General features: G+C 47.1%; 2 protein-coding genes across 2 annotated transcripts in view; one reads left to right on the top strand and one right to left on the bottom strand.

Annotated features, from left to right (window-relative positions):
• LOC311328820 (mitochondrial adenyl nucleotide antiporter SLC25A24-like) overlaps positions 1–27,980 on the top strand; it is a gene marked incomplete at both ends in the record, with an annotated part of 358,532 nt that overhangs the window by 255,493 nt on the left and 75,059 nt on the right. The window lies entirely within an intron of this gene.
• LOC311328803 (DNA nucleotidylexotransferase-like) lies at positions 9,083–27,236 on the bottom strand (the record flags this gene model as incomplete). The annotated part of the gene is made up of 7 exons (XM_084462714.1): positions 9,083–9,285; positions 11,496–11,619; positions 11,863–11,934; positions 13,297–13,467; positions 20,014–20,121; positions 24,428–24,602; positions 27,043–27,236. 7 exons carry the CDS (start codon positions 27,234–27,236, stop codon positions 9,083–9,085), a joined length of 1,047 nt encoding a protein of 348 aa, XP_084318840.1.

Genomic DNA, 27,980 nt, shown 5'->3' with positions numbered 1-27,980 from the left:
ACGAGGAAGTGCCTTTCCACGATAGAGAGCATTTCACTATCAGTACTTATTATTTATTGATTTATCTCTACACCACATATATTATAAATCCTAATTTCTCGAAATGGACCGTGCATTGGTAACGGATCACGAAGACAAGGGTAGTTCATTGAAGAGAAAGAGAGAAGAGACAGATGATGTCGGCACTGGCGGGTAAGTTTCTCGGGTGAGTTTCTCGGGTGAGTTTCTTCTAATAGCTGTTTACGGCCTTTGCCTTTACATGCCTGCAACTGCCCCTGATATTAACTGCCTTTACATGCCTGCAACTGCACCTGATATTAACTGCCTTTACATGCCTGCAACTGCACCTGATATTAACTGCGCTCAAACTAGCCGCACTTTCTTTCTCCACGGTCAAATGAGCCGCACATTTTTCTTCCACGTTCAATTCAAAAGACGAGTGCGCGCCTATTACACGTATTACGGCACTCGATGAATCCGTCTCGGGAATGCAATTTGAACGTCATTACAACTTTTCCCTCGCAATGGTATTGCTAATCAAACATTGGGCCTGATAAATTAAGCTATCATACAGACAAAATACATTTATTTATTTCGGAAAGTATCCTAGACGTAGCGCTAGTTGTCACGCACTCCATGTCTCCACTCCGAGCCTCTCTCTCTCTCTCTCTCTCTCTCACACACACACACACACACACACACACACACACACACACACACACACACACACACACACACACACATTATGGTAGACAACTGTTTTTAGAATCTGACAAGTGATTGGACAAACTAGACATTACTATACTGATGTGCTATTATTGGGATCATAATTCATGCACAACAACTTGCCTATTTACCGTCATAAGCAATTAGGAAGTTATTGACATAATGGCCTACTAGTTGTAGATATGATCATGTGAAATAAATCAGGCATTAATAAGTGCTTTATAATAGATAATAAACAGCTAATGTGCTAATATGCATGTAATAAGCACTGCAGCAGCTAGTTAGTGTTATTAAGTGTAAGTGAAGTGTTACAGTAAGACAACAACATTATATTACACTCAACCTAATATAATAAGGTACATACAGTAGCCTACATAATTATAATAAAGTCAATGTTCCATTGTTTTCAAATAACTTGATAGACCATTGAACACATTTCTGGTAATACTTTAGAAAATACTGTACAATTATGAAAAAGAGAAGCTTCTGATCTGTGATTGAAATATTTTATTAATGACTGTTTTCAGTTATTGCATTGTCAAAACACTGAGCTCAATTTGTCAAAACACTGAGCTCTTTGACTACAACATGACTAGAATGGACATATCAAATCATTGTGTTAACACGTTAAGCAGGGGACATAAGCGCTCCTTTTTATTTACGTTAGGTTTCCAAAGAGTCGCTGTCTTGAAAAGAACATGCCGAGCAGCACAATGAGGATCAAACACAGTTGTGATTCCGTCTCATGATGTATTGTTGGACATGAATTACGCTGACCCCCACCCGGCGATGGACAGTAGATGGACCTCTGTATGTTAGTGTGGCTCACGCGTACCAGAGCCCATCCACCAAGGACCATCGGCACGCGTTCCAGAGCACGTCCACCGAGCACCGTCCCCACGCGTACCAGAGCCCGTCCACCAAGGACCGTCCCCACGCGTACCAGAGCCCGTCCACCGAGGACCGTCGTCACGCGTACCAGAGCCCGTCCACCAAGGACCGTCCCCACGCGTCCCAGAGCCCGTCCACCAAGGACCGTCGCCACGCGTACCAGAGCCCGTCCACCGAGGACCGTCCCCACGCGTACCAGAGCCCGTCCACCGAGGACCGTCCCCACGCGTACCAGAGCCCGTCCACCGAGGGCCGTCGCCACGCGTACCAGAGCCCGTCCACCGAGGACCGTCCCCACGCGTACCAGAGCCCGTCCACCGAGGACCATCGCCACGCGTTCCAGAGCACGTCCACCGAGGTCCGTCGCCACACTTCATTTTTCCCATCAAGTACATTTTGCTTTGTACATAAAAACGTATGCATGGTGTCTCAGTGAGTCTAGTCTATTCTACTCATGGTGTCTCAGTGAGAGTCTAGTCTATTCTACTCAGGAGGCCGTCTACTTTCTGAATCCAATTCAGTTCAGGGCTTGAGGTGAGGAGTAGCTCTTTTGGTGCTTGTTTATTCTATTGCAGAGGGTCTGTAAGGTCCTACCAGTTCCTTGGCTCCTTTTGCACCCCTATAGATGGAGACATTGAGCTAGTTCTGCACCCCTATAGATGGAGACATTGAGCTAGTTCTGCACCCCTATAGATGGAGACATTGAGCTAGTTCTGTCACTCTTGGTGTTACGGACGTCCACGACTTTGATGGTAGATGAGGAGGAGTGAGGGAGAAAATCACCACCCATGCCTGGTTTTTGGTTTCTGTCTAACCTTCATATTTGCTTCACAGTGCCATCATAGTGTGATACACGATGATGCTACATATCTATCATACTGTGTTGGGAGTAATGCGTTACAAAGTCTCTCAACACAATGCTAGCTAGATTCTGTAGGCCGAGAGGAATCCAGTGACAGGTTCACTGTTTTACCTACTTGTATACTTGCATGTGTGGAAATGTAACTACAATCCTGTGTGTGTGTGTGTGTGTGTGTGTGTGTGTGTGTGTGTGTGTGTGTGTGTGTGTGTGTGTGTGTGTGTGCGTGTGCGCCAGGCCTTCCGCTCATGCCCTGATGGATCCTGAACCCAGTCATCCATGTAGCCAAAGCAGATCAGGCCATATGAGCACAGTGAAGCTGTGTGTGTGTGTGTGTGTGTGTGTGTGTGTGTGTGTGTGTGTGTGTGTGTGTGTGTGTGTGTGTGTGTGTGTGTGTGTGTGTGTGTTTGGCTTAGTTCACACGGCAGTGAAATGTGACCCATGTGGCCGGCTTCCACTGCACAAATAGCCTACTTGAAAATCAACCCGTAAAGGCTAACTTCATTTGTGGTTGTAACGTTATCATGGATGTATTAATAGAACAACATTTACTTCCGTAAACAGTGCGCTGCGCGTGACGTCCTGACGTCTTTGTTATTGTTCTTCTGCGCATGCGGGTCTGTTCAGGGCCGTGGGCTGTTCACACGGCAGTCAAATATAGGTTACATTTAAAAAGTCACATGAACAGCTAAAATAAAAAAAAATCGGATCTGTGTAAAAAATCGGAATTGAGCATTAAGACCTGCCGTGTGAACTAAGCCTATGTGTGTGTGTGCGTGTGTGTGTGTTTGTCTTTGCAAACCCATGTATCTATAAACCTCAGCTGCTGCACAACAACACAGATTTGCATCCAGACCCTGTCCCCATCTGCTAGACTCAAGCTGATTGGCTGCTTGGCTGATTGGCTGCAAGGCTGTGTGGTTGTAAGGCTGTGTGGCTGATTGGCTGCTAGACTGATTGGCTGCCAGCCAGTGTGGCTGATTGGCTGCTAGACTGATTGGCTGCCAGCCAGTGTGGCTGATTGGCTGCTAGTCTGGTTGGCTGATTGGCTGCTAGTCTGGTTGGCTGCTAGGCTGTGTGGCTGATTGGCTGCTAGGCTGTGTGGCTGATTGGCTGCTAGGCTGTGTGGCTGATTGGCTGCTAGGCTGTGTGGCTGATTGGCTGCTAGGCTGTGTGTCTGATTGGCTGCTAGGCTGTGTGTCTGATTGGCTGCTAGGCTGTGTGGCTGATTGGCTGCTAGGCTGTGTGGCTGATTGGCTGCTAGGCTGTGTGGCTGATTGGCTGCTAGGCTGTGTGGCTGATTGGCTGCTAGGCTGTGTGGCTGATTGGCTGCTAGGCTGTGTGGCTGATTGGCTGCTAGGCTGTGTGGCTGATTGGCTGTGTAGACGGCATATTTGGGCCCAGGTACTGTTAGGGCCCGCATGCATCGCTGTGTCCGTTTCAAGTGCCGACTCTCCAAAGATACACACACACACACACACACACACACACACACACACACACACACACACACACACACAGCTGCGGCTCAGAGCGCTAGCGAGGGAGCACCTAAGAGGGAAACAGACTGTTTGAAGACTGGGGGGGACTATCCTGACTGTTCCTGTGGAAGAACCCGGTTCCCAGGGGAGGAACCCGGTTCCCAGGGGAGGAACCCAGTGCCCAGGGGAGGAACCCGGAGCGGGACCAACGCCTCAGAGCGCTCATTGTAATCGGACACATTAGGTGCAGTGATGTGCTGCTCACGTCCCAACAGACGGCCCTTTGCTTTGTGCATTAATTAATGTGTTTGATTTGATATAAAAAGCCAGAACTCTTTATTTCAGAACGTCTATGCACACAGTATCTACAGTCAGCCAGACTGCAGTACCTCGTCCTACCACGTGGGGAGAGCAACAACGACAGCAACGTTTTAGTGGAGCGTTTGGACCACTCCAGACCACCTCCTTATTCAGTGTTGCACAATAGCCACTAGGAGGCGTCGTTGAGCAAGCAAACTTAATTCGACTGGCAGTAGGCCTAGGCTAGGTTATAACTGCCAATAGTTTAAACTGGAATAGTCTTTGTATTATATTGTGTATATTGTACATCATATTGTATATTGTGTATATTGACATAGTCTATAAGCAAAACGAAGGCAACACATTATTATTGAAGTTGCTACTGGGACTTATTCTCATGAGATTTCAAACCTTGACAACCCTGATCCAGAGTTAGCAAATCACTTCCTCTTTCCATTGCTGTCACTTCTAAGGTTAGTATTGTTTTTAGTAGGCATATTTTGGTATTAGTATTGTGGTGACTTGTGTAGGCTATGTTGTGTATTTGCATTACCTTCATGAGTGTGTTATAGATTTATTCTAATAATTAAGAAAAGAGTAGTCGAGAATGCCAAGGTTCATCTTTGCAGGTCTAAGCTGGTTACTTTTATTCCAAATAGTTTACGAGTTTGCAAAGTTCTAGGATCCTGCTCTCCTGGAGGACTTGGATTTGTACTTAATTCGCACCTATTGTTGTTATTATAACAATTTACTTCCTTGGAGGAGGGGTTGTTCATGTTGCCTGGTGTGGGTTCTCTCTGGACAGAGAGTGATAACATATTTTCTACAGTAGAATGGGACCCCCACATTGCCCTTTTGCACTACGGCTGGCTACAGTTACCTTTTTTGGTCAGCAGAGGGAGCCATCTACCTGTAAATCAATGCCTCATTCCAGTGGATGGCCTCCCTCTTTTATTTTTGACATGGTGATGTTTACAATGTGGAAATGCTTGTGTTCTAGTATCCTGCTCTCCTGGAGGACTTGGATTTATACTTAATTCGTACCTATGGTTATAACAATTTACCTCCTTGGAGGAGGGGGGGGTTTTCATGTTGCCTGGTGTGGGTTCTCTCTGGATAAAGAGTGATAAAGTCTTTTCTACAGTAGAATGGGACCCCTACATTGCCCTTCAACCCTGGTTCCTCCAGGGAATTTGGACATGGCTCCTCCTCTCTGACCATACTTATACTGGAACACAATCCTACCTGGATCAAGTCCCACAGACTCAGGAGGGAATGTTGGCCCTGAGAATTGTTGATTTTTCTACTTGATACAAACAAAGATCACTTACTTTTGATAAGTCCGAGTCTTTTTGATGCTACTGTATAAACTCAGTTAGACCTTGATTGGCTAGACCAGGGGTCGGCAACCTTTACCACTCAAAGAGCCATTTGGACCCGTTTCCCACAGTAAAGAAAACACTGGGAGCCACAAAACCCTTTTGACATTTAAAAAGAAATAACACTGCATATAACGTTTTTTTTGCCTTTATGCTATGTATAAACAAACTATAATGTGTTGCATTTATGAAATCAATGAACGACTGCAGAGAAAACAAAATTACATTTCTGCATGCAACAAAACATTTTGAGCTCCGAAAAAAAGACGTTGACGTTGGGTTGAAGGTTACTTTCAAGTAAAATACTCAATGTCTATTTGAGTCCTTCTTGTATTTATGAAAAAAAAACGCTGAACTTAAATTATCCACCGTCAGCAAACCAAAAATGCCGTCCTCTCTCTGTGTGCCGTCATCCTTTTACTGGCGCGTGCAGTCAGCTGTCAACCTGAAAAATAAAAGAACTATTTCACTGAACAATGAAAAAATATGAATATGTGCAAAATAATAGGCAATTAAAATATTTATCATACTTGGTTAATGTGATTTCTGCTCCTGAACCTCAGCGCACAGCGTCTGCACATCAGGGCTGTATGCCGTCACCTTCATCTTCACACAGGATCGTAAGCTGTCATCTGTGAGGCGTGCGCGATGTTTGCTTTTAATAAAGTTAATGTTGGAGAACACCTGCTCACATTATGTGGATCCAAAGATCGACAGGACTCCAAGTGCATACTTTTTCATGTTCACATAAACGTCGGGGATAGCATTCCAAGTTTCGAACACAAGTTGGTCCGTTTTGGGGAGGTTTTCAATATCACGCCATTTGTGATTCTGAGCAAGAACGGCCTTCTGACGGGCAACATCTTCAAGGTCTGCTGTCAAGCGTTTAAACTTGGACACCCATATGTCTTTGTCGGCTATGTCGGCCAGTTCCATCTCAAGATCAGGTTGACTCACACCTGCCAATGCAGTCGTATTCAGCAGGGATGGATCGAGGCTTAGGGGAGTGATAGGGAAGGATAATGTGGTTTTTTCCTCTCTGAACTCACAGAATCGTTTCCCAAACGATGTTTGCATTGCGATGATTGCAGAATGTAAATACTCCGAATTTATCATGTGAGCTTCTTTGAACTCTCTCAAATTGGGGAAGTGTGACAGTGTACCTTTCTGTAAATCTCTGGCAAGCACTGTCAACTTGCGCTCGAATGCCAAAACCTCCTCCAGCATGTGCAGGGCTGTGCGTCCTTTCCCCTGAAGAGCTGTGTTCAGCGTGTTCAGGTGCGCTGTCATGTCTACCATGAAGTGTAGCTTTTCCAGCCACTCTGGCTGTTCCAGCTCAGGAAATGTGAGCCCTTTGCTGCCCAGGAAAGTTTTCACTTCTTCCAGACACGCGGCAAAGCGTTTCAGCACCTCCCCTCTGGACAGCCACCGGACTTTGTTGTGCAGCTGGAGATCAGAATATGTGCTTTCCAGTTCGTCCAGTAACGAACGGAACTGACGGTGATTTAAACCTTTTGCCATTATTTTATTGACAATCTGAATGACAACATTCATTACTTCTGTGCATTCCGGAGGAAATGTTTGAGCACACAGTGCCTCTTGGTGCAGGATGCAGTGAAAAGTCAGCAGCTTTCTGTCCAGCGACTTCTGCAGTAAAGCCACAAAGCCCTTCTGCGCTCCTGTCATACTTGGTGCTCCATCAGTAGCCACTGACACCAGGTGGGTGGTGTTTATTCCTTTGGCTCTTAAACAATTCAAGACAGCCTCACAGATGTCCTCCCCCCGTGTTTGGCCTTTTAGTGGTATCAACTCAATAATTTCTTCCTGTGGCCCAGCAGAGTTTACATACCGGCAGAACAGCGCTATTTGTTCAATATCACCTTTGTCTTTAGATTCATCACAGGCAATTGAGTAGGCCACAGCTGAATTGATGTCTTTAATTTGCTGTCTGGTGATGTCTTCTGCCATTTTTATGGTTCTGTCTTTGACAGTCTTTGCAGAGAGGGGCATATCCTTGATTTTCTGCACAATTTCACTCTTGTTTTTAAAGTCCGTGAATAGATGTTCTGAAATCTTAATGAAAGATTCTTTTATAGATTCTCCATCTGTGAACGGCTTCCCGTGCCTGACTGAGCGGCTACAAAACTCGCATATGTACTTGAATTTGCAGACTTCATCCACTTCTTGAAGTGATTTTTACTCAGATCAACCTTCCGCATCAGTTCCGAAACGGCTTTTTTTCTCTCATCTCCATCCGGATATTTTTGAGCAAAGGCTGCGTGTTTATTCTGGAAATGTCTTGCGACATTTGACCTTTTGTTGTTTCCTAGTTTCTCATTACATATTAAGCATACTGGTAAACCAGTCTCGTCAGCAGTGAAAGCAAATGAATCTGTCCACGTACCATTGAACGTTCTGTTTTCTTCAGACACTTTTCTCTTCTTAGAATTCTCCATAGTTGTCCTACCTGGGATTCGAAAAGTTCAAGAAATCGCGCGCTGGCGGGTGTCGCACATTGGCGGTTGTGACGCATAGTAACAGCGTAACAGCGACATTTTTTAACACGTTTTATTTAGATGTTACAAGATCACCATAATCTTCAAATTTAGAATTACATTTTAAAAACGAACAAACTAAAATAAAATACATTTTAATTAAATACTCATTAATTATTTTCAAAAGCCACAGGGAGCCGCATCAGAGGGATGAAAGAGCCGCATGCGGCTCCGGAGCCGCGGGTTGCCGACCCCTGGGCTAGACGATTGATAAATGACGTCAACAATCCTGTCTGAACCAAGGCCTGTCTATCAGAATACTGACAATTGTCTTAAAGGCAAAAGGAGAATGTGCACTGACCGAATGTGTGGTTTTTGGTATTCATATTTTGCAATCAAGTCTTCCATGTAAATAGTTTAAAGTTATTTTACGGTTGTTGTTCAAATAAAACAAACAAAATAAGCTTAAGTCTTGTGTGTGTGTGTTTGTGGTATGATGTGCTGGGCTGAGGTAATTATAGGTATGATAATATTATAATAGATTGCATGTAGACAGCCAAAATATGTCATATATGTTAATATATAAACAGCCCCCACCCGGTTACACATTGCTTTAAAGAAGTCTCTGGCGCCATCTCCTGACGAAATCTCCACACTGCAAATGAATAAAGCCTCAAATGAGATACTGGACTTTTGTGAGATACTGTACCTTCTGGATTTGGCAATATGGCCTATATGAATATATAAATAGCACACAATCACACACCACAAAAACACACATTGGCCAAAAAGTACACACATTTTTAGAATATATTGATAAAAACGCACAGCACTGTCACACAAGGGGAGCAAAAATAACTAACACACAGGAGCTAGGCTACATCTCTAGGCTACACACACACCAAACACGGCAAACGGCCCAACAAATTGTAACTGGAGTTAGGCAAGAGCCTAATTACATTCCTCGGCCAGTTCCGTCAACATTTTGGCAGTCTCCTCGTCGCGTCTTCTACGCAGGAGACGACGAACCCTCTCCCGGATGTAGGATTGAGGGCTGCCTTTGATTCCGTCGGGACTCCAATTACGGGGCCACAGACCATGCTGGACGCCGAGTTGGACGATCGTGTTGGCTTTCTCGTCGAGGCGAGTGTGGTCTGCAGGGACAGGAGGGTAGTAGATTGAGCACGATTGAGCAGATTTCAAAGACTGAATGCATTTTCTGCAGCAATGGGCAAAAAGCAAGCGACAAAAACATTTGAGATAGGCCTACTAACCTTTGATCTTAAGTTGGTCAACCATGCAGTGGACAAATCCTGCCTGTAGCACGGTGAGTTTTTCTCTCGGATCTAAAGCTGCCGGCAAGAAGGGCTTTACTTGTTCCGCGAGTTCAGTTTCCAGGTCCTCGAGCGATGAAGCAACCAGCCTTGGTTTTTTGGCCGGGCGTGACGGCCTACCCAGCAGCACCAGATGACCAGCAGAAGAGGCAGCTCGCTGACCGGGGATGGTTTCCGATGAGGGGCAGGGTTCTTGGCTTTGCGCTCGGGCAGTGAGCGCGGCTTGCAGGCCAGCGTGTTCCTGCCTCAGCTGGTGAACATCACTTCTCAACTGCGCCATTTCCTTTGCCTGCTGATCCAGCATCGCTTTAAAGTCGTTCATTTTCTCAACCATGAACTGCCGTAGCACGCTCACTTGGTCCTGCGCGCTCAACGCAGGCTGTGACCCAGGAACTTCTGTGGAGGGAGGGGGGGGGTACAGTGATGGACAGTTTAGTCCATTGCAACAGAATCAATGTCTTGTCTGTCACACTGTCATAATGTCATTGTCTTTTTATTTTCTGCACATGCTCTTCCAAACGCACGCACCCATCATCTCCTCCTCAGATTCGCTGCCGGATCGTTCCGCTGGTCGTTCCATGGCCTGTGGGGGAGATGTTCAAAGGTGTTTTTCACCTTCAGTCATAAAATAGCTCATGAGAAGATACGCCGTTTGTCTATTATTATTATTATTATTATTATTATTTGTGTATGTCAAATAAACCAAACCAAACAAACTGAAAAGGTTATTCATAAGGCACATCAAAATAACTTATATATTAACTATATATGCTACTGTTTATAAATAGGCTATTGTGTTTTTCATCCAATTTCCTCAAGAACGTGGTCAGGCCGCTGAACATAATTACATTAAATGATGAGCATGCGCAAATGTTGACAATCTTTTTGAGGCTGTCGCCATTTTTCCAACCTTCTACATTTAACCACACGACAAAAACCAATGAATGATCAAATGTGACCAAATGTTTCTCACTATTCTGTAGCTCGCTTTACCGTAGTGCTTATGTTAAGTGTTGTTAAATGTTTAAATAAATAAATATGTTATTCTATATTTTACCACAATGGTACCATTTTATATGGCCTTCCATCGGCGCCCAATCTAGGCTTCTTAATTATTGCATTAATCTAGGTCATTTCATTCTTAATAGCCTATAGCATCAGTCTTTTATTAGCAAGCACTAAGTTAGTTTAAACCAAGTAAACCAAACAATTCATATACTACAGTGCAATACATTTAACTTCGAAGCGATAGCTACCTTTATCCTTAGTCTTTCTGCAGTGCTCGTCTTTCGTCAAAGTGCTGCTTTCGCGCGCGGGAAGACACGTGACCCACAGCCGTCTGACTGCTGGTTATAAATGACGGTTATAACCAGCAGTCAGACTGCAGATGGCCACGGGAGGCCACCGTAGGACTGTAGAAAAGAAAGGACATCAAGTTTTTTCATACCAGATGCTTGATTATAAATGATTCTCTTTTTTTATTACATTTTATTAAAAAAACAACCAAAAAACGAGTAGCACGTCTATTCATAAATGTGATCTAACAAAGGTAATATATGCTGTTTATATTGCTTGTAATAGGCGCCGAAGGTCACATGACCAAACCGGAAGCTGGGTCAGCTCACTTTCGATTCTCCCGACCTGAAAATAAACCCTTCCACTTCCGCTTCTCCCGACCTGAAAATACAAACCCAAACACCCAGCTTCGCGTTCACCACTTATATTTTGTTATTTTATTCTTTGGATTTTGATATTCGTTTTGGAATATGGCGCTTTTTTACACGCGATGCCTCCAGGAGCAGGAATAGATAATAGCACATGGCCAAGCGCAGAAAAGCTCAGAAAACTGGGGTTCCCCTGGGAAAGGAGAAACTACAGTAGCAGTTGCCTATAGTATGTAGTAGTAGTAGTTTTGCTATGTAGTAGTTTTTGGTTTGCAGCTACACACTTTTAATGTATACCACTGCAGCAATTTATATTTCATAGCTGAAATATAAGGAGGGGACAGTTTCCTGTTTGGGGGTCCTCACCGGCTGTCTGCATCCTGTTCAGCTGGATGCTGGGCTGGGCCAGAACCTCCTGGAAAGAGCGCAACCCTCTGCGGTACCACTTCTCTGCTGTTTTGGGTCCGACCCCAAACACGCTGGTGAACAGCTGGCAGAGGAAGCAGAGACACACTCAAGAGAACATGACAGCTTAATGACAGGTCTTGAGGGAGGGAATTAGCAGCATTTCAAGTTCTCTGACAGGGTTTGTCAGCTATCAAAATAGCAAATGGGATGCTGTGGCACTCTATATGAATAGATGCAATTTCCTGATCACTTATCAAGGCCTTTTTAAAGGGAGATAGAGAGACGCACCATCTGATTTGATTTCAGAGACATGTCATGCTCTTACCTTAAGTGTTTGATATCTTTCACCACTTTGTATCTCTTCAACTTTAAAGCAACGGCCAAATTTAAGGATCTCCTGTGTAAAAGGGGGAAAAAGCTCCTCCACATTACTATGCAAATTACAATTATTAGTTTACAATTTCACACAGTTCCTTGTTATTTTGTGGTCACGGTGATTGATGGAGCTCATTTGAAATACATTCCAGTTATATTAAGTATTGCTCAGACAACCATTACCATTTTTATTCTAATAAATCATATATTTGTTATGTTGAAACAGAGGAATAACGATAGTTTTATAGTGTTAACAAAAAGCCTGGGTGATTATTCTTCATACAGTAGCTCAGACTGTTTTGAAAAGCATTTTCTTGCCGTCTTTGCTATAATAGTCTACTCCTCTTTTGCAGGGAGCAGGAGCACTCTTTTGTTTCTCAAGTGTCTCCTTAGGTAAAGGTAGTGTAGGATAAACAGTGCAATTATCTTGTAGTTTATGTTTTTAAGTACGTCTGGGTTTGTTTGAGGTTCTCAAATGTATTTTGGAAAGACTTTAAGGAGGATTAAGCACAGCTTGCATGTGAAAAGTGAATAAAGCAGTATTGTCCATAGATCTGCAGACCTACATTTTAGTGTGCATTTCCAGACATGGAGCTTTGGAACTCTGCCTGGGACAAGGGAGGGAATCTCCTTCACTACTCAGTGGTGCATCCATTCACTCACACCCCCTCAAGCCAAGACCAAGATCAGGCTCGGAGATGTAGCTTCAGCACACTCTTACCTGTGGGGCACACGTTCACCCCCCTCCCCACTGTATGACAGTTGGTTGCACTTTGTATTTGTTGTGCGCCAAGTCACTGTAGGTACTGACAGCCACTCAGCTAACTTCTAAATAAGTCTAATAGCGGGTCTATCTTTGGACGTTTTCCAGCCATCGTGTCCTATCTGACAGAAGGAAGGAGAAGTGTGAAGAATATGTCAGTTTCCTTCTGTTGATGTGGATTTTAAAGAATTTCAGACTTGCTTTCAGGTGAGGAAAAGGTTTATTTCCTTTGACAGTTTGCCTACAGAGAGTTTACCTTATTCTGGTACTGTCGCTCTGCATTCCATTCAAATAAACACGGGCTGACACATTCCCTGACAGGCTGCTAGAATTGCTGCCCTGCAGGTATATATAGGGATACAGGAGGTGGTGACCAAATGACCCGTTCTGACAGTTTTTTTTAGTGAGGAAGTACTATCTGAGCCACGTGCGCGGTGTGTGTGTGTGTGTGTGTACATGCATGCGTGTGTGTGCGTTGTGTGTGTGTATATGCGTGTGCATTCATGTGCACATTGCACATTGGACGTTTGCCTGGTAGAGTGGGTACATCTAGGGGGTACAGCAGGGATGTCCCTCCGCCCCCACCCCCCCGATCTACAGCTGCCTTATGCGTGACCGTACCTCTATGACGGCTCTGATGTGCTCCCCCAGGCAGGGGAGGCCCTGGGTGGCCCCCACGCAGCCCACCGCCCAGGGCAGGCTCTTCAGGAGCGAGGCAGCCCTCCGGAACGCCAGACACTGGCCCTCCATCTCGGCGAACTCCAGACTCTGGGCCAGCACCTCGAACGCATCCTGGAGGAGACAGGGGTGTAGGCGAGAGTAAAAGATGGAGGGAGAAAATAGAGGTAGACAGACAGAATGGATGGCCAGATGAAGAGAGGAGGACAGGAGAACAAATGGGAGACGGATGGAAGAGAGAGAGAGAGAGACGTGATCAGAGGACAGAGGAGTGTAAGGGGGGAGAGAGCAGAACAAGAGGAGGTGCGAGTGGAGAGAGAGGGAGAGAGGAAATGAATGAATGAGAGACGTGTCCGGTGTGCACTCGCCCATCAAACACACTGACCCGTAATGGTGGCAGGCAGATCGAGCACACGGCCCCTCAGCCTCCCTTCTACTCTCTCCCTCTCTGTCTCTCTTTTTCTGTCTCTCTCTCTCTCTCATTCTCTCCCTCTCTCCTTCTCTCTCCTTCTCTCCAGGCCTTGACATGTGGGCCTCTTCCCGGATGACCGCACAGAGACATTTGGGGTGGTGTGCGCTGGTGAGGAGGCCTGTAACTTTCCACCTTTTCACAGCAGGATCTCCCAGGGGGGGAGGGGGGTATTTATGAGCCGTCCCAGCTGACCGTGATGAGATATAGATCATAGAGATATGCGATAGTACGACACCATTGTAAAATATGACGTCCCGTTAACTTAATTTTTGTTGCTCTGTTGACATTACCCATTTTGAGTTTGTTCTACTTTTATGGTGAAATTGTTCTTAAACGCACTTCAAATGAGTTTACTGAACTTAGTTATTTCAGCAACGTGTTCCTTCACTTCAAGTCAAGTCATTGGGTCACATTTTACTGTGCACCGATTGACATTTGCATAGTATGCAAATGCATGCAGGCTAGATCTTCAGTCTATGATACAGATCACTATGGAGCGATACTGTGATAGGTCTATAGTACCACACAATATGTCCAATACATAACAATACATTGTTTCTGGAAGAGACTAGAGAAAAATGCCTGTAGGGAAAATGTTCACAGTTTACACAAGGGATTCCACTAAAATTAGTCTTAGCCTTGAGAGGATAGTGTGGACAGCCTTGGAAACATGCTCAGTGGGTTGACCTGGTGCTCTGTTCAAACAGACCTGACCTCACCACACCCTGGTCCTACCAAACATCTACTGACCGGTTCACAACTCCACACAGATGACACACTTACACACCCGCATGCACGCACACACACACCCACACACACACACATATATACTGTACACACACACACATAATACACACACACACATATATACTGTACACAAACACACACATAATACACACTCGCTTGCATGTACGCACACACACGCGCACGTGCAGTTGGACCCCCCTCACAGTGGGAGCTGAAGGGAAGTGAGTTCTTAATTCGGGGTGAGAATTCAGGCTGTGTGCTGTTTGAACCTGCCTGGAGAAATTACAGCAATTACACTTGCACACTCCTAGTCCAAGCATCTCCTACTAAAACCAGAGCAGTACGGACAGGCTTAAGCAACGGATTACTGTGGCCCAGGCTAACAGCTTAGCTCAGCACATTTGCCGCCGCAGTCGTCTACATGGGGTCTCACCTGCGGCCGGCAGAGACAGATGGCCCAGAGCGTAGCGGCTGGCTAGCTAGGAGCGGCCCTGCAGCTCTCCCGTGCCGTCGGACGCCACACGCGGCCTGGGCACGGCACCGCGTTGCGATCAGTCAGCCAGCGGGCACCTATAAAGCTCCCAACCGCGGCGGGAGCCCATCCCCAAGAACAGATGAGCTGGCCGGACCTAGAGCCATCTCAACGCCGCACCCCCGTCGGAGGCAAGTCTGTCGGCTGTCAACGCTCTCACCTTCCAGCACCGAGCCAGCCAGAGCTGGGGAGAGAGGGACAGGTTGTGTTTGGTGCTCATCTAATTAATGAAAAATTAAGGTCGGTTGGGAGGTCCGGGGCATGCAGAGCGCCGACGTGGCGTCCCGGTTTACCACCCGCCATCATCTCTTATATGTGTGAGAGGCCGGGAGCGAGGCACGTGTTCACACTGACTGAAGCGTTCCTGACCGATCATGCCAGGGGCATATGAGCCCCTACTCTGCCATTTGGCTGCAGTACTGTGTGCTGTGATCCTCTGATGTCCTTCCACCATGGAAACTTATTATGGTTCTAAATATTAGCACCTTCGTAAAATAATGGCCTAAGTCATATTTTCAAGTTTTTCAAAAAACACAAAAAATATAAAACGGCCTAAGTCTACATATAGGCATACAGTAGGTTGACATACTGTAGGCCATTATACTACCAGAGTAGGAACAGTGTGATCTTCAGTTGAGGATGTATACAATTTTACCAGAGATGGTCAGGTAGGTCTGTTGTATTGGTCTAGCGATACCAGACATACCGGATCGCCACCTTCCGAACATCTGGGGATTTCTACGTTGAAATAGTCGCTAGAACACCATCAAGAACAGACGGTACCAAGACTACGCCTACTGCTTTGGATTGGTTCTACAATGCAAGGTTGTTGTTTTTTACTCTCAAATTGTTTTTTACTCTCAAATTGTTTCCACCCACTTTATGCGACGAAAATCTGAATGAAAGTCCTCGGTCTCTAGTTGAACGAAGCGTATAGAGACTAGCACGAGAGTCTCGTGTTCTCTCTTTTTGTCAGAGGGTTGCTGAGGTTGTTGGTTGTAACTCTGCCGGGTGATGAGAGGATCTGCCTGACACAGCCGGAGATCAGTCAAGCCCACAGGCCCCCTTCACGCCACTCTGAAACAATGTGCCGGACACCCTGGCTGAACAAAAACAATCCTAGAGCCTTTGTCCTCTGACTCTCTCTCTCTCTTACCCTCTGACTCTCTCTCTCTCTCTTCCCCTCTCTCTATGTCTTCTACTCACTCTCCTTCTCCCTCATTCCTCCTCTCTCATCTCATTAGAGCCAGAGGCCAGTCAAGCTTGTTTTTCAATACAGAGGCGTGTGTGTGTGTGTGTAGATAGATAGATAGATAGATAGATAGATAGATAGATAGATAGATACTTTATACAGTAGTAGTAGTAGTAGTAGTAGTAGTAGTAGTAGTAGTACTGTAGTACTTTATTAATCCTCGGGGGGAAATTGCACACAATTGCAGTCAGTGTAAGAGCCCATTAATGCAGCATATAAATCAGCCAAAACACATGTCAATATCTGGATCTGTGCAACTGAGAGCAGAATTATGACAGGAAGATTGAGAGGAAGTATTGTAGATGGCGTACAGTAGAGATGGTGAGAGGGTATGTAGGCTAGTGTGTGTGTGTGTGTGTGTGTGTGTGTGTGTGTGTGTGTGTGTGTGTGTGTGTGTGTGTATGTGTGAGTGAGACGAGAGAGAGAAGGAGAGAGATCAACTAAGTGCACACACTTATGCATACAGAACATACACACACACACACACACACACACACACGGGGGTGAGAGACACGCTAGTCAAGCGGAGCAGAGAGCAGCAGGAGAGAAAACAGGGCTGAATAAATCAATAACGTGTGACACACCAGGGCGGGAGGAAGCCGTGCTGCCTGACTGTGATTGGCAGCTCGCCGGGGTGCTGTTGGAGGGATGACGCTCATCCCTAGTTCCTGGAGCTGACACCTCCTCCCCTCCGCTCCTCGCACTCCCTCCTCCTCCTCCTCCTCCTCCTCCTCCTCCCTCTCCGCTCCCTCCTCCGGCACCCTGCAGTTCCTCGTACACCACGGGCCGCTTCCTACCACACTTCCTCTGAGCCCAACTCACCACCTTTGCATGTACTCTCTCTTTCTCTCTCTCTCTTTCTCTTTGTCTCTTTCTCTCTCTCTCTTTCTCTCTCTCTCTATATCTCTCTCTCTCTCTCTTTCTCTATCACTCTCTCTCTCTTTCTGTCTGTGCCCCTCTCTCTAGTACACATTCCCTCGTTATTCAATTCCGCAATTAACTTGACAGTCAGCGAGGATGACATCACTGCCGTCCGTGCCACTAGACCAGGAATGGAAAGCAAATCAGATCAAGACGCTCTAGTAACATGCGATTGAATAATTCACGTATTTCCACATTTCATTAATGAAAAACAACCAGGGATCATCTTCGAATGATTACACGGTATCCCTGGACACAAATGGAAAGGTCTGATTTATCTATGGCTTTACTGCATATATTGTACATGGCCACTGCTTCCACAGTCATTCATTAGCAGCGATAACACTGGCGTGTGGCGGAGGAGGATGGTAAGTGAATCATGGCTGTGGAGGAGGTTGGGGATCACTAATCAGAGAGTTAATGCAGCGTAAAGGAAAAGGGGAAGTGAAACTGAACACTGCTCCCAGGTGGTGACGTGTGTGTGTGTGTGTGTGTGTGTGTGTGTGTGTGTGTGTGTGTGTGTGTGTGTGTGGTGTGTGTGTGTGTGTGTGTGTGTGTGTGTGTGTGTGTGGTGTGTGTGTGTGTGTGTGTGTGTGCGAGTGTAGTCGCTAAGAACTTCAAAGTCTATATGAAACAGATGTCTCCATGGGATCATAATCCTTATAGAAACTCATCACCAACTCCTCGACCTCCCACGCATGCACACTACAGAATCCCAAGCCTCTCACTGGAACAGACGCCTACTGTCGTGCAGCGAGTAGCAGCAGAGCGACAAACGTCACCCGGGAACTTACGCTCCCGGGAACCATTCTAGCTGGTTTCCCGCAGCCAGACCTCCAACCAGATGAAGGGCGGAAGACGCAGTTCACTGAAATCCCAGCCTTTAATACGATGGGTTTGAAACTGACCGAGCCTATTAACAAACAGAGGCCAGACGCTCCCCCACTCAAATCAAAGAAAGTGTACAGAAAAGCTCAAAACAATACCGGCTGAGTGGCGGACAGCGCTGACCACGCCTGCTGGTCCCTGGCCGCTCACGATGCCCTCCCTCGATTTAGGACGCTGTACGTTCCGTGAATCCCTCGAGGGCTGCGGACTCCCGGGCTACCGCGAGGTGTCGGCGCGGTCTGGGCGCTCTGCCCAGGGGTTACAACCTGTCCCAGACTCATCACTCAGAGAGATCCCTCTCCCTGAGCACATCCATTATTCATTTGTTGCATATGTTTATTGGTTGGTTATTCTAAGTTCCCGTTCGGTTTGTTCTCCTTGTTCGTCACGGCCTATGAGCCGGCTCGTGACAAAATGTACGCAACTGTTTGTGCTTTGTTGTTATTTGTGCATCTATATGTATGTGCACGGGGTCTGTGGGTTTATACGCTTGTTCACTGTAACGTGAGCTGGGGAATGCATTTCCTCATTGAGGACAATAAACATCATCTATCTATCATCAAGCCACCCCCAGGCAACGGGAAACGCAGCTACCCGCAGAGCAGGGAGCACACAGCGACCCAGCAGCATACCAAACAGAACTGGCATAATTACAATTCAACAACACCTCAAGGCTGAAAGGTACAGTAGGCTACATCTCCCGATGGGCACTGAGGCGCTCTCTTAAAGGGACGGTACTACCCATCACAGCGGATTCGTAGGTTTCTCCCGCAGTTAAGACAGTGACACATTCATTCTTCTTTTAGCAAGACATGAGGTTATTATCATACTGTACATAACATGATAATGTAGGGTTAGGGAGGGAGGGCATTTTCTTGCTCCATCTGTCAGATTATCTTGTGGTAGATTTTGGATCCAGGGAGCGTGTGCTGTTTCTCTAGGACCCAGTGGAAACATTCCTGCAGTGGGCATCAGTGTCAAATGCAAATGTTCTGGAAATCCCACGTTTATTGAGAGCAACGTCCAATGAGAGCAACGAAACGCGGGTTAGTCTCATCGTATCAAGTGGGCACGGTCGTTGTATCATAACCGCCCAATGTTAGATAAACGGTTGTGATTGGCTCGATCAATATTTGGTCAGATGGAAATCAGTTTGAATGGGTGGATGTCCTGACTGATCTAATAGAATGAGCTCACGTGATCAGGCTGGTGACATCAGGCTATCAGAGCGTCTACAGATCACATCGGAATGTAATCAGACCATGCTCTCCCCCACAGCCCGTCTCTCCAAACTCTCCATCCCTCCATCCCTCCCTCCCTCCACCCCCCGCCCTCCTCCCTCCATCCATCCCTCCCTCCCTCCACCCCCCCCTCCCCCGCATCCATCCCTCCCTCCATCCATCCCTCCGTCCCTCCTCCTCCCCCTGGCGTGGGCACAGATCCATCACTGTTTGTGAGTGGCGTCACGTCCGTCGCCCGTCTGGGCGTGGCGTGACATTGCTCGGGGAGGGTCGGTCGGCGCCAGCCCCTGTGCCAGGTCTGCGGGCGCCTCAGCTATTCACCTTCATCACAGCCCTACCTGCAGCTGCTGCTCGCTTTAATACGGAGCCAGCATTACAGCACTGGTGTGTGAAACTATGCAGGTTGGAATGGACGTGTGTGTGTGTGGGGGGGGGGGGGCACAAAGTGAAAATGTATATTAATTGCACCATCACTATTTGTACCCCTGTATGTTTTTCTCTATGTGGACATGTAAGTAAATAAAAAAAATGTGTTTGTGTGTGTCTGTGTATTTGTGTGAATGCGTGTGTGTGCATGCGTTTGCATGTGGGCATGAGGTGTACTCACTGTGAAGATTGTGTTGTGATTCTCCATTGGGGTTCTTCTCTGACATGCATACTGGGAGACCGTGGTCACAGCTGATAGCGAGACATCTGTCAATGGTGCAGGGGTGTCCTGTGTACAAACACAAAACCACCTTAATGCGATCACAAAATAAATAAGGGGACACTGCAAATGCACACGTGCCAAGAGCATTGTCCACTAGTGTTCCTGTGTCTCCCGGGTAACAGACTAATGATACTCATCTCACAGCTGGGTGGCATGAAAATCCATTTCACTGGCAAACCTGTAACATCAAGACTTCAACACCATAATCCAATTTGCTTCCAAAAAAGCCTTCCAATTCCATGAAGAAATTGCTCCCCATTTGGAATGTGTCAAAGGGGATTACAGATGTACAGTACTATTAATGGTCTCTCTGACAATTAGACGCGACAATGGAACATTGTGATTGTGAAAATTGCAAACGAAAAGTTCCAGCTCTGAAACGGGAAGAAGGTTTAGGGTTAGTGTTAGGGTTAGGTGGATGGTAATGTCTGAATCTGAATGAGAATCACCCAGTAGTGACTGAAGGATATGGGGCTGTTGAAAATAAGTAATGAAGAGAAGGTGGGCAGCCCTTGCAACACTGCACTGAATCAATCAGACGGATTCAAGAGCTCGGATACTGCATGTTCAGCATTTATTCACAGCCAGAGGCCGCTACTTTTCTGAATTTAAGAGGTAGTGTGCTCTTTTGGACACTTAGCCCTATTTGTGGTCTGTCTACCATGAACCTGAAACATAGAATGTGCTTTTCTGAGATGGGAAGCACAGGATGTAATCTTACCAGTCTCAGTATGCTCTCCTGTGAAATGTATCGCAATCCGAATATTTTTAGGTGTTTGGCATGACTTGCACATAGTCCTCTGTGGGAACAGGGAAAACTAGCGCAAGGGGCATACTGAGACTGGTAAGATTACACCCTGAGCTTTGAGTCTCGGAAAACCTCTTAATCATAGTTTTTTCAACGCATTTACGTATACCCCATTGACCTCCATTGAAGCCCATAAAAATGGCAGCTAGCTCAATACTGGAACGACCAGTGAAATTATGGTCTCTGTGTTTCAAGTTCATGGTAGGGAGACCACAAATAGGGCTACATGTCCAAAATAGCACACTACCCCTTTAAGGAAAGACGATTGAATAGCTCTCAATGTATTTCGTGACACCAGCTTCTGGCCAATCAAAAGTGAAACTGCTTCTGAAACTCTTCCGACACGTAGGTGTGTTTGTGGTTACAGGGCGGACTTTCTCACTTCCCCACCCCAGTGGAGCCTGTGAGTCCAAAAAGATGAAGCTTCTGCTTGTTAGTATGCAGGGGGTGTGGGCGGGGGGGTATGGGGCGTGAGGGGGGGGCGTAGGCTGTGGGGGGCAGGGCGTAGGGTGGTCGGAGGTACAGGGGCGGGGCGTAGGCTGTGGGGGCAGGGCGTAGGGAGTGGGGGCAGGGCGTAGGGTGGGGGGGTTGGAGGTGTGGGGACAGGGCGTAGGCTGTGGGGGGCAGGGTGTAGGGTGGGGTGTTGGGGGGGTTGGAGGTGGGCTTGGTCTAGAATAGATGGTCTTAAATGATATCCTGGCCTCAGTGGAGTGTGTGAGGGTAAGACTCAGAGGGAGCTTAAGTTCTAGAACAGCCCTATGGAACACACCTCTATGGAACACTGTTCCGCATGTTCCCCAACGCCCATCTCTCCCCCTTCTCTGCAGTTTCATTCCGGGGATCGCTAGCATGAACTGCCTCCTGTATTCATACTGTGGCTCCATCACGCACCACACACACACCCCCTCTCTGTCCAGAAACATCCACGCACCACACACACACCCCCTCTCTGTCCAGGAACATCCACGCACCACACACACACCCCCTCTCTGTCCAGGAACATCCACGCACCACACACACACCCCCTCTCTGTCCAGGAACATCCACGCACCACACACACACCCCCTCTCTGTCCAGGAACATCCACGCACCACACACACACCCCCTCTCTGTCCAGGAACATCCACGCCCCACACACACACCCCCTCTCTGTCCAGGAACATCCACGCACCACACACACACCCCCTCTCTGTCCAGGAACACCCGCGCCATCTGCTGAGAGGGAGATTTGGGTGATTGATGCGAGACCTTCCTACAGGCCTCGCCCCCTCCTCCTGATTAGGCCTGTCTGCTCGGGTTAATGCTGTTCGCACCGAAGCAGAGGTGTGTTCAGGCAGGTTAATGATATCCTGGCGGGCCACCGAGCAGGGTCGGTGGGGGGTCACAGTAGGTCCTCCCTCCTGTGGGGGGCGCTGTGCTGTCAGACACTCTAAACAGAAAATTGATGACAGCCATCTCACACGCAGGGACATGTGTTCCTCCGCCTGATGCCAGCCCCTGAACTCTCAACTTTTCCCGCGCCCGCCTCACACCTCATTTCCCACATCCACTTACCTGTAGGCAAAATGGCCTGTCTGCGAACGCATAGCTAATGGAAATATTACATTTCAATGGGTTTAATACTTAAAATTCCCCCTTAGTTGCATTCATCAGCGGAACATTTATGATTGCAAAATGCATTTTCTGAGGGCTGAAGAGAGCCTCTGGCGGGCGTGCGAGAGAAGCCTGTGCTGAGAATATTATATCTCTCTACACAAGCCACTTAAATGGATTTATAACTCATAAAACAATCTATTGGAAGCGCAGCACACGGAAATGCTGTGCCGATTTGCCTGGTTCACTCCGGAGAAGAGATACATCACAGTGTAAGCGGTGAAACAGCCCTCCGGTTACCTTGAGAGACAGGTCGATAAGCGCCACACCGCGGCGTTGCATTAGCTCTCGCACTTAATGACACAGCCACAAGAAACCTATTGATGTGTTGCAGTTGTGCATGTCATATGGAATAGCACTACCGACTGGCTATGATACTTTTTATTTATTTATTTAGATACATTTTATATCAGCGAACAGACACAGAGAGCCAGCAGACAGCCTTTTAATGAGCACTGCTGAAGGAAAAATAGAGAAACTTCTGTCTCAAGTGTGGAGTTGTGGACATTGATTGTCCATCTCCAGCAAGCAGCAGATTTTATTATTCTAGGGCCATATGCTGAAGAGGTCGCGCTTGTGCCATCTCGGGGAAAGACATCTGTCTGTGTGTTGGTTAGTGGAGTCCCAATGTGCTGATGGATCAAACCGGCACCAAGAGCAAGATAAGGGGGTCATTCTGCCTCTGTCAAACTGCCGAAATGTAGTTATGGGAGTGCGAGCTAGAAGAAGTGGAAATGTGTTCACTGCAATTCAATGTTGGTGGTTTGATTCAACCTAATTAATTTAGACACACAGGAGTGGACACAACACACACACACACACCTACTGCCCAAATTTCAGTTTATTTATCTTATCTTATCACTTAGTGAAAACTACAAATACTCTGTCATCTATCTCTTCTAATTATGTCTTAATTCTCACTTGAACATTCAACCTTCTTCTGCCGACTCCACATCAAAGACATTTCTGTTCTGTTGCAATATCCTCGTGGATAAGCAGGGTGACACATAGGAAGAGGATAATAAAGAGCACCAGCGCTAGCACACACCCCTGCCTGACCCCTGTATGTATCGGGAATGGGGCAGACTCTGGTCCCTAGCGGTCATTCAATCTTGAGACCGCTCGCAAATCAGCCAGGATACTCTCCATAGAAATCCATTTGTGCCAGATTAGAAAAGAATCTCGCTAATCTGCGTTGGTTCTGAGGAATTTTAAATACAAACAGCTACGCTGGCCGGGCTAATGACAGCAAGGAGCGGTTGAAGTTGGCACGTGATACAGATGGTTCATCCAATCACCTGCCAAGTGCCTCCCCTTTTCCAAACAGATTCCAACAGAGAGTTCCTTGATGGTTATGCGAAGCAAACCACCTGGCGCTTCAGGTTAAACCTGAACGTACCACAAAAGTTCTCTCTGGACAGTGTCAAAGGCTTTGGAGAGGATGACAAAGGCCATGAACAGGTCCTCAAGTTGTTCCTGGCACTTTTCCTGAAGCTGTCAGGATGTGAAAACCATGTTGACCGTGCTGCTGTTCTTCCTAAACCCGCACTGTGATTCAGGCAGCATTGATTCTGTGATGTTGTTGATTGACCTCTGTAGCATCACCTTAGCCAGGACCTTACCAGCAACAGCAAGAACTAATACAGTATACCGTATATGTATCATATTGTTGTCACAGACAGCCTTGTCACCCTCGTTCTTGTGCTTAGTGACAATACTGCCATCTCACCATTGTTGTGGGATGTTCTCTTCAGCCCAGGCCTTGGTGATGTATCGATGGAAAGTTAATCACAAAAACAGACGCCGCACACAGACGATGGCGCACACACACGCAGAGATAACTCCACTCACCTGAATACGGTGTCGGGTCTCCACGGCAACGGGCCTCATCTCCCTCATGCTGTCGGTGAACCAGGTGATGTCCAGCACCTGCATCCCGGACACGTCGCTCAGGCCACGCCCCCTCAGCCACGCCCACAGCCCCGGGGCCTGGTTGCCCTCGGCCACTACATGGGTGACCTCGTCACTGGCACAGGGAGGGGGAGATGGAGCGAGATCATTCTCTGTCTAGCAAGAAAACATTTTAAGTGAAACAGTCCGTTAGAACTTCAGCAACCGCTGATTCGCAGTCACTCTGTTTATAAGATCACTGGTTACTCTTTCACAGAATCTGCATAAGCAGAATGAAAGACTGTCTCTTTCTCTTAGCTCAGTGAAGTTCTCAGCGAGTACTTCATGTCCAGAGCGAAGCCTTGACAGGGTCTATAATACATGCTGTTGAGGTACAAAGCAGCACACACCACACAGCCCGCCTGTCTCAGAGGGGTGTGCGTGATCTGCGAGACACCGCCCTGAATGTGTAGCTAAAGTACGCCAACTAGTGTATCACAATAACATCTGAGACTCCCCACACCCAGAAGCCTCTCTGCTCTACTGCACTTTGTAACTACCGCACCAAGCAGAGCTCCCATCCGTGAATAATTACCCCCCCTCCACACACACACACACACACACACACACCCTGCGCCTTTATGCCTCCTCCTCCTCCTGTCCTCCTGCCGCTGTGTGTAAAACAGCGTAGCAGCTCCTTACGGCTCCCACCATGATACCACCTTGCTCCGAGGGCGTCCCAATGGATGGGGGACGACGCTGTTTAATTGGACGAATCACTGGCAAGACTAATCCTCAGTCTGTTCTGCGTTCTGGGCTTCATCAGAGACAGATCTGGAGTAGTCTCTCTGCAGACTCAAATATTAGTCGCTGCGCTCCGCATACTACATAATAGAGTATGTGCCACTTGGTCGCCCAAGCTGGTATTCCGAGGGCGTATGGACGGTTAAAAATTGAAAGAGTAACAGGTCGTAGCAGCAAATGAGAGCCCAGGTTAGATGGGCAGGGCATGATCGTCTGATCGCGAAAGTCGTTACTGATTGGTGTCGCAGGGATTCCTGCGAAACCAATGAATTGCCAGGATTTGAGCCCCAGATTTTTGCATGAAGTGTCCCAGACCCATAGAGAGATCTGCAGCATGCAGGAACGTAGTTAGCGTAGCTTACCTAGTGTATCAGAGAATGAACTCTCATGGATCTGGCGTTGAGGCTAGGTCTGGAGTGGCTCAGCAGCACACGAACACACACACGCACACACATCTGGACAAACAACCTCTCAACAAGGCTCAATTTAGAGAACACAACACGATAGTGGAACTGCAACTGATTTTCTTTCATTGATTGGGTATGTTATATATGACATGATGTCTTTCAGACTGACACCATTGAAGAAGTGGAGGAAGCCTGGTTGAATTGATTATTGTTTCTTAGAGCGAACTGATTGTTACAGTATGTACATCAAATACACACATTTTCTCTTCAGTTACAGTACATGACACAGGGCGCTCTACAAACCGGCCAAAATGTGTATATTTTCTGACATGCCGCCAACAGTGAATGTAAAAGATGGACAGGTAAATGAGCTTGCATGCAGCGCTGCACCAGGCTGAAGTTCTCAGAAACAGCGGGGCCCTGAGCCCAGCACAGCCATTCTCCCGTAGAGAGAGCTAAAGAGAACTGGTAAACAACTAATACCGTACCTGATCCAGTCTCTGTACACTGCCTGCACTCTACTGTGAAATCTGACATCCAAATCAAAGAGTGTCAAGAACAGAACATGACTGACCTTTAAACTTATCAAGTTCTTGTTTGCACGCATGCATGCACGCCTGTGTGTGTGTGTGTGTGTGTGTGTGTGTGTGTGTGCGTGCGCGCACATGTGTGTGTGAGCACCTGCGTGCATCTGTCCGAGTGTAGCTGATATCAAAATTGCCTGCCTTGCAGAATGTCAGTTTGAGGCGGGCGCACTCCACTTCCTGTGGTTGGTTTCAAACAATCGCACCAGGCCCAAGTGCAACCGTAGGAGCGCTCAAGCTGTGTTTCTGGGAATGCTGCCATCCCCGGGCTGGCACGTCGCCGGCAGCGTTCCCATAGCCTCACTGCCTCCAGCCGGCCAATCCCGCCGGTGGGCTCTCTACAGCTGGGTCTGCCCAACGGAGCTCACCCAGCCCACCTCTCTGTCACCGCATGCCCAGCCACGACACAGTGAATCCCTATTTAGCATGGAGAGTTGTGTGTGGTAGCCCTATCGGCAGCCTCAGACGACCCTGAGGGAGGCTGGGTTAGGAAAGAAGGGGCCTCCTCCCATAGGCTCTCTCTGGCAATAGAGGTGGTGTTATGTGAAGTTTATCTGTATAGTTTGTTAATAAGCCCCAATGAGACAAACCTGTTGTTTTCTCAATTGAGGAAACATTGTTGTCAGATGCGTAAGTCATCACTTCGAAGAGTCCCGTGATAAACAGGCACGACGCAAGACACTCACTATAATGACAACTTGACAAAGCATGGCAAAGCATTCTAACTTGGAATCAGCCAATCACGTGCTCGACCCTTAATAATCTAAAGTGGTGTTCCTACCTGAGGACATCATCCACGCGGAATCCCTTTGACCTGGCCAGGCCGGACAGGAAGTCTCTCCTGCTGCTTCCCATCTTCCTCTCCACCAGGTACAGCACCACTTCCTTAAACCTCACCTCGCTCTGACCCCGGGCGGCAGGCTCCGCCGGCCTCTGTCGTTTCCTCGCACGCAGTAGAACAGGAGCACCGAGCATCTCTCAGTTCAGGTGAAGATTGAACAATGGCACGCTCAGATCTCTGGGGGGTTTTTTCCGCTTCTTCTCACGACTGTTAGCGCTGTCGGGTGCCACTTTGACTTATATCCAGGAAAACGCCCTCCTCTTGGAAGCCACAGTTGTTGGTCTCTTATTGTTTGTTCTAGACCAAGGACAGAGTGACAGTTGGAATGAGGTCTGCCAGGGGGCTGACAGACAGGAAAAGCCACTGGCAACAGGTGTTCATAATTTGGTGTTCATTAGATAGATATCAACTGTCAAAATAAAATAAAAGACAACTTGTTGAGTTGAACTGAGGATAATTCACTGCACTGTGCATACAACTTCAATAATGGGAGGATCTTGTAGTTTCACTTGGGAGCAAAACAGAGATGCACAACACAACCATCAATGAGCATGTTCATTTATATGCTGATGATACAGTTGTCTACTGTACTGCGGATACTGTTCAGGAAGCCATTATTAATCTGCAACTTGCTTTTAATGTACTACAAGAAGCTCTCACCAGTCTTAAACTAGTCCTAAATCCTAGCAAATCTAAGTTCATGTTGTTCTCTAGAGCTAGGACTATTGATTATGATCGACTCCAGCTTTCTCAATATGGCCTGCATATTGAGAGTCACGGAGTACTCTCGGAATATCGTGGTTTGTGGTTGGATGATAAACTCTCTTTCCAGTTTCATGTAGATAAACTAGCCTCTAAGCTGCGGCAGACAATTGTCT

The sequence above is a fragment of the Borostomias antarcticus genome (assembly GCF_949987555.1).
Source record: "Borostomias antarcticus genome assembly, contig: scaffold_62, whole genome shotgun sequence".
Lineage (NCBI taxonomy): Eukaryota > Metazoa > Chordata > Actinopteri > Stomiiformes > Stomiidae > Borostomias > Borostomias antarcticus.
The sequence above is the reverse complement of the archived record's forward strand: the minus strand, read 5'-3'. Positions and strand labels throughout refer to the sequence as shown.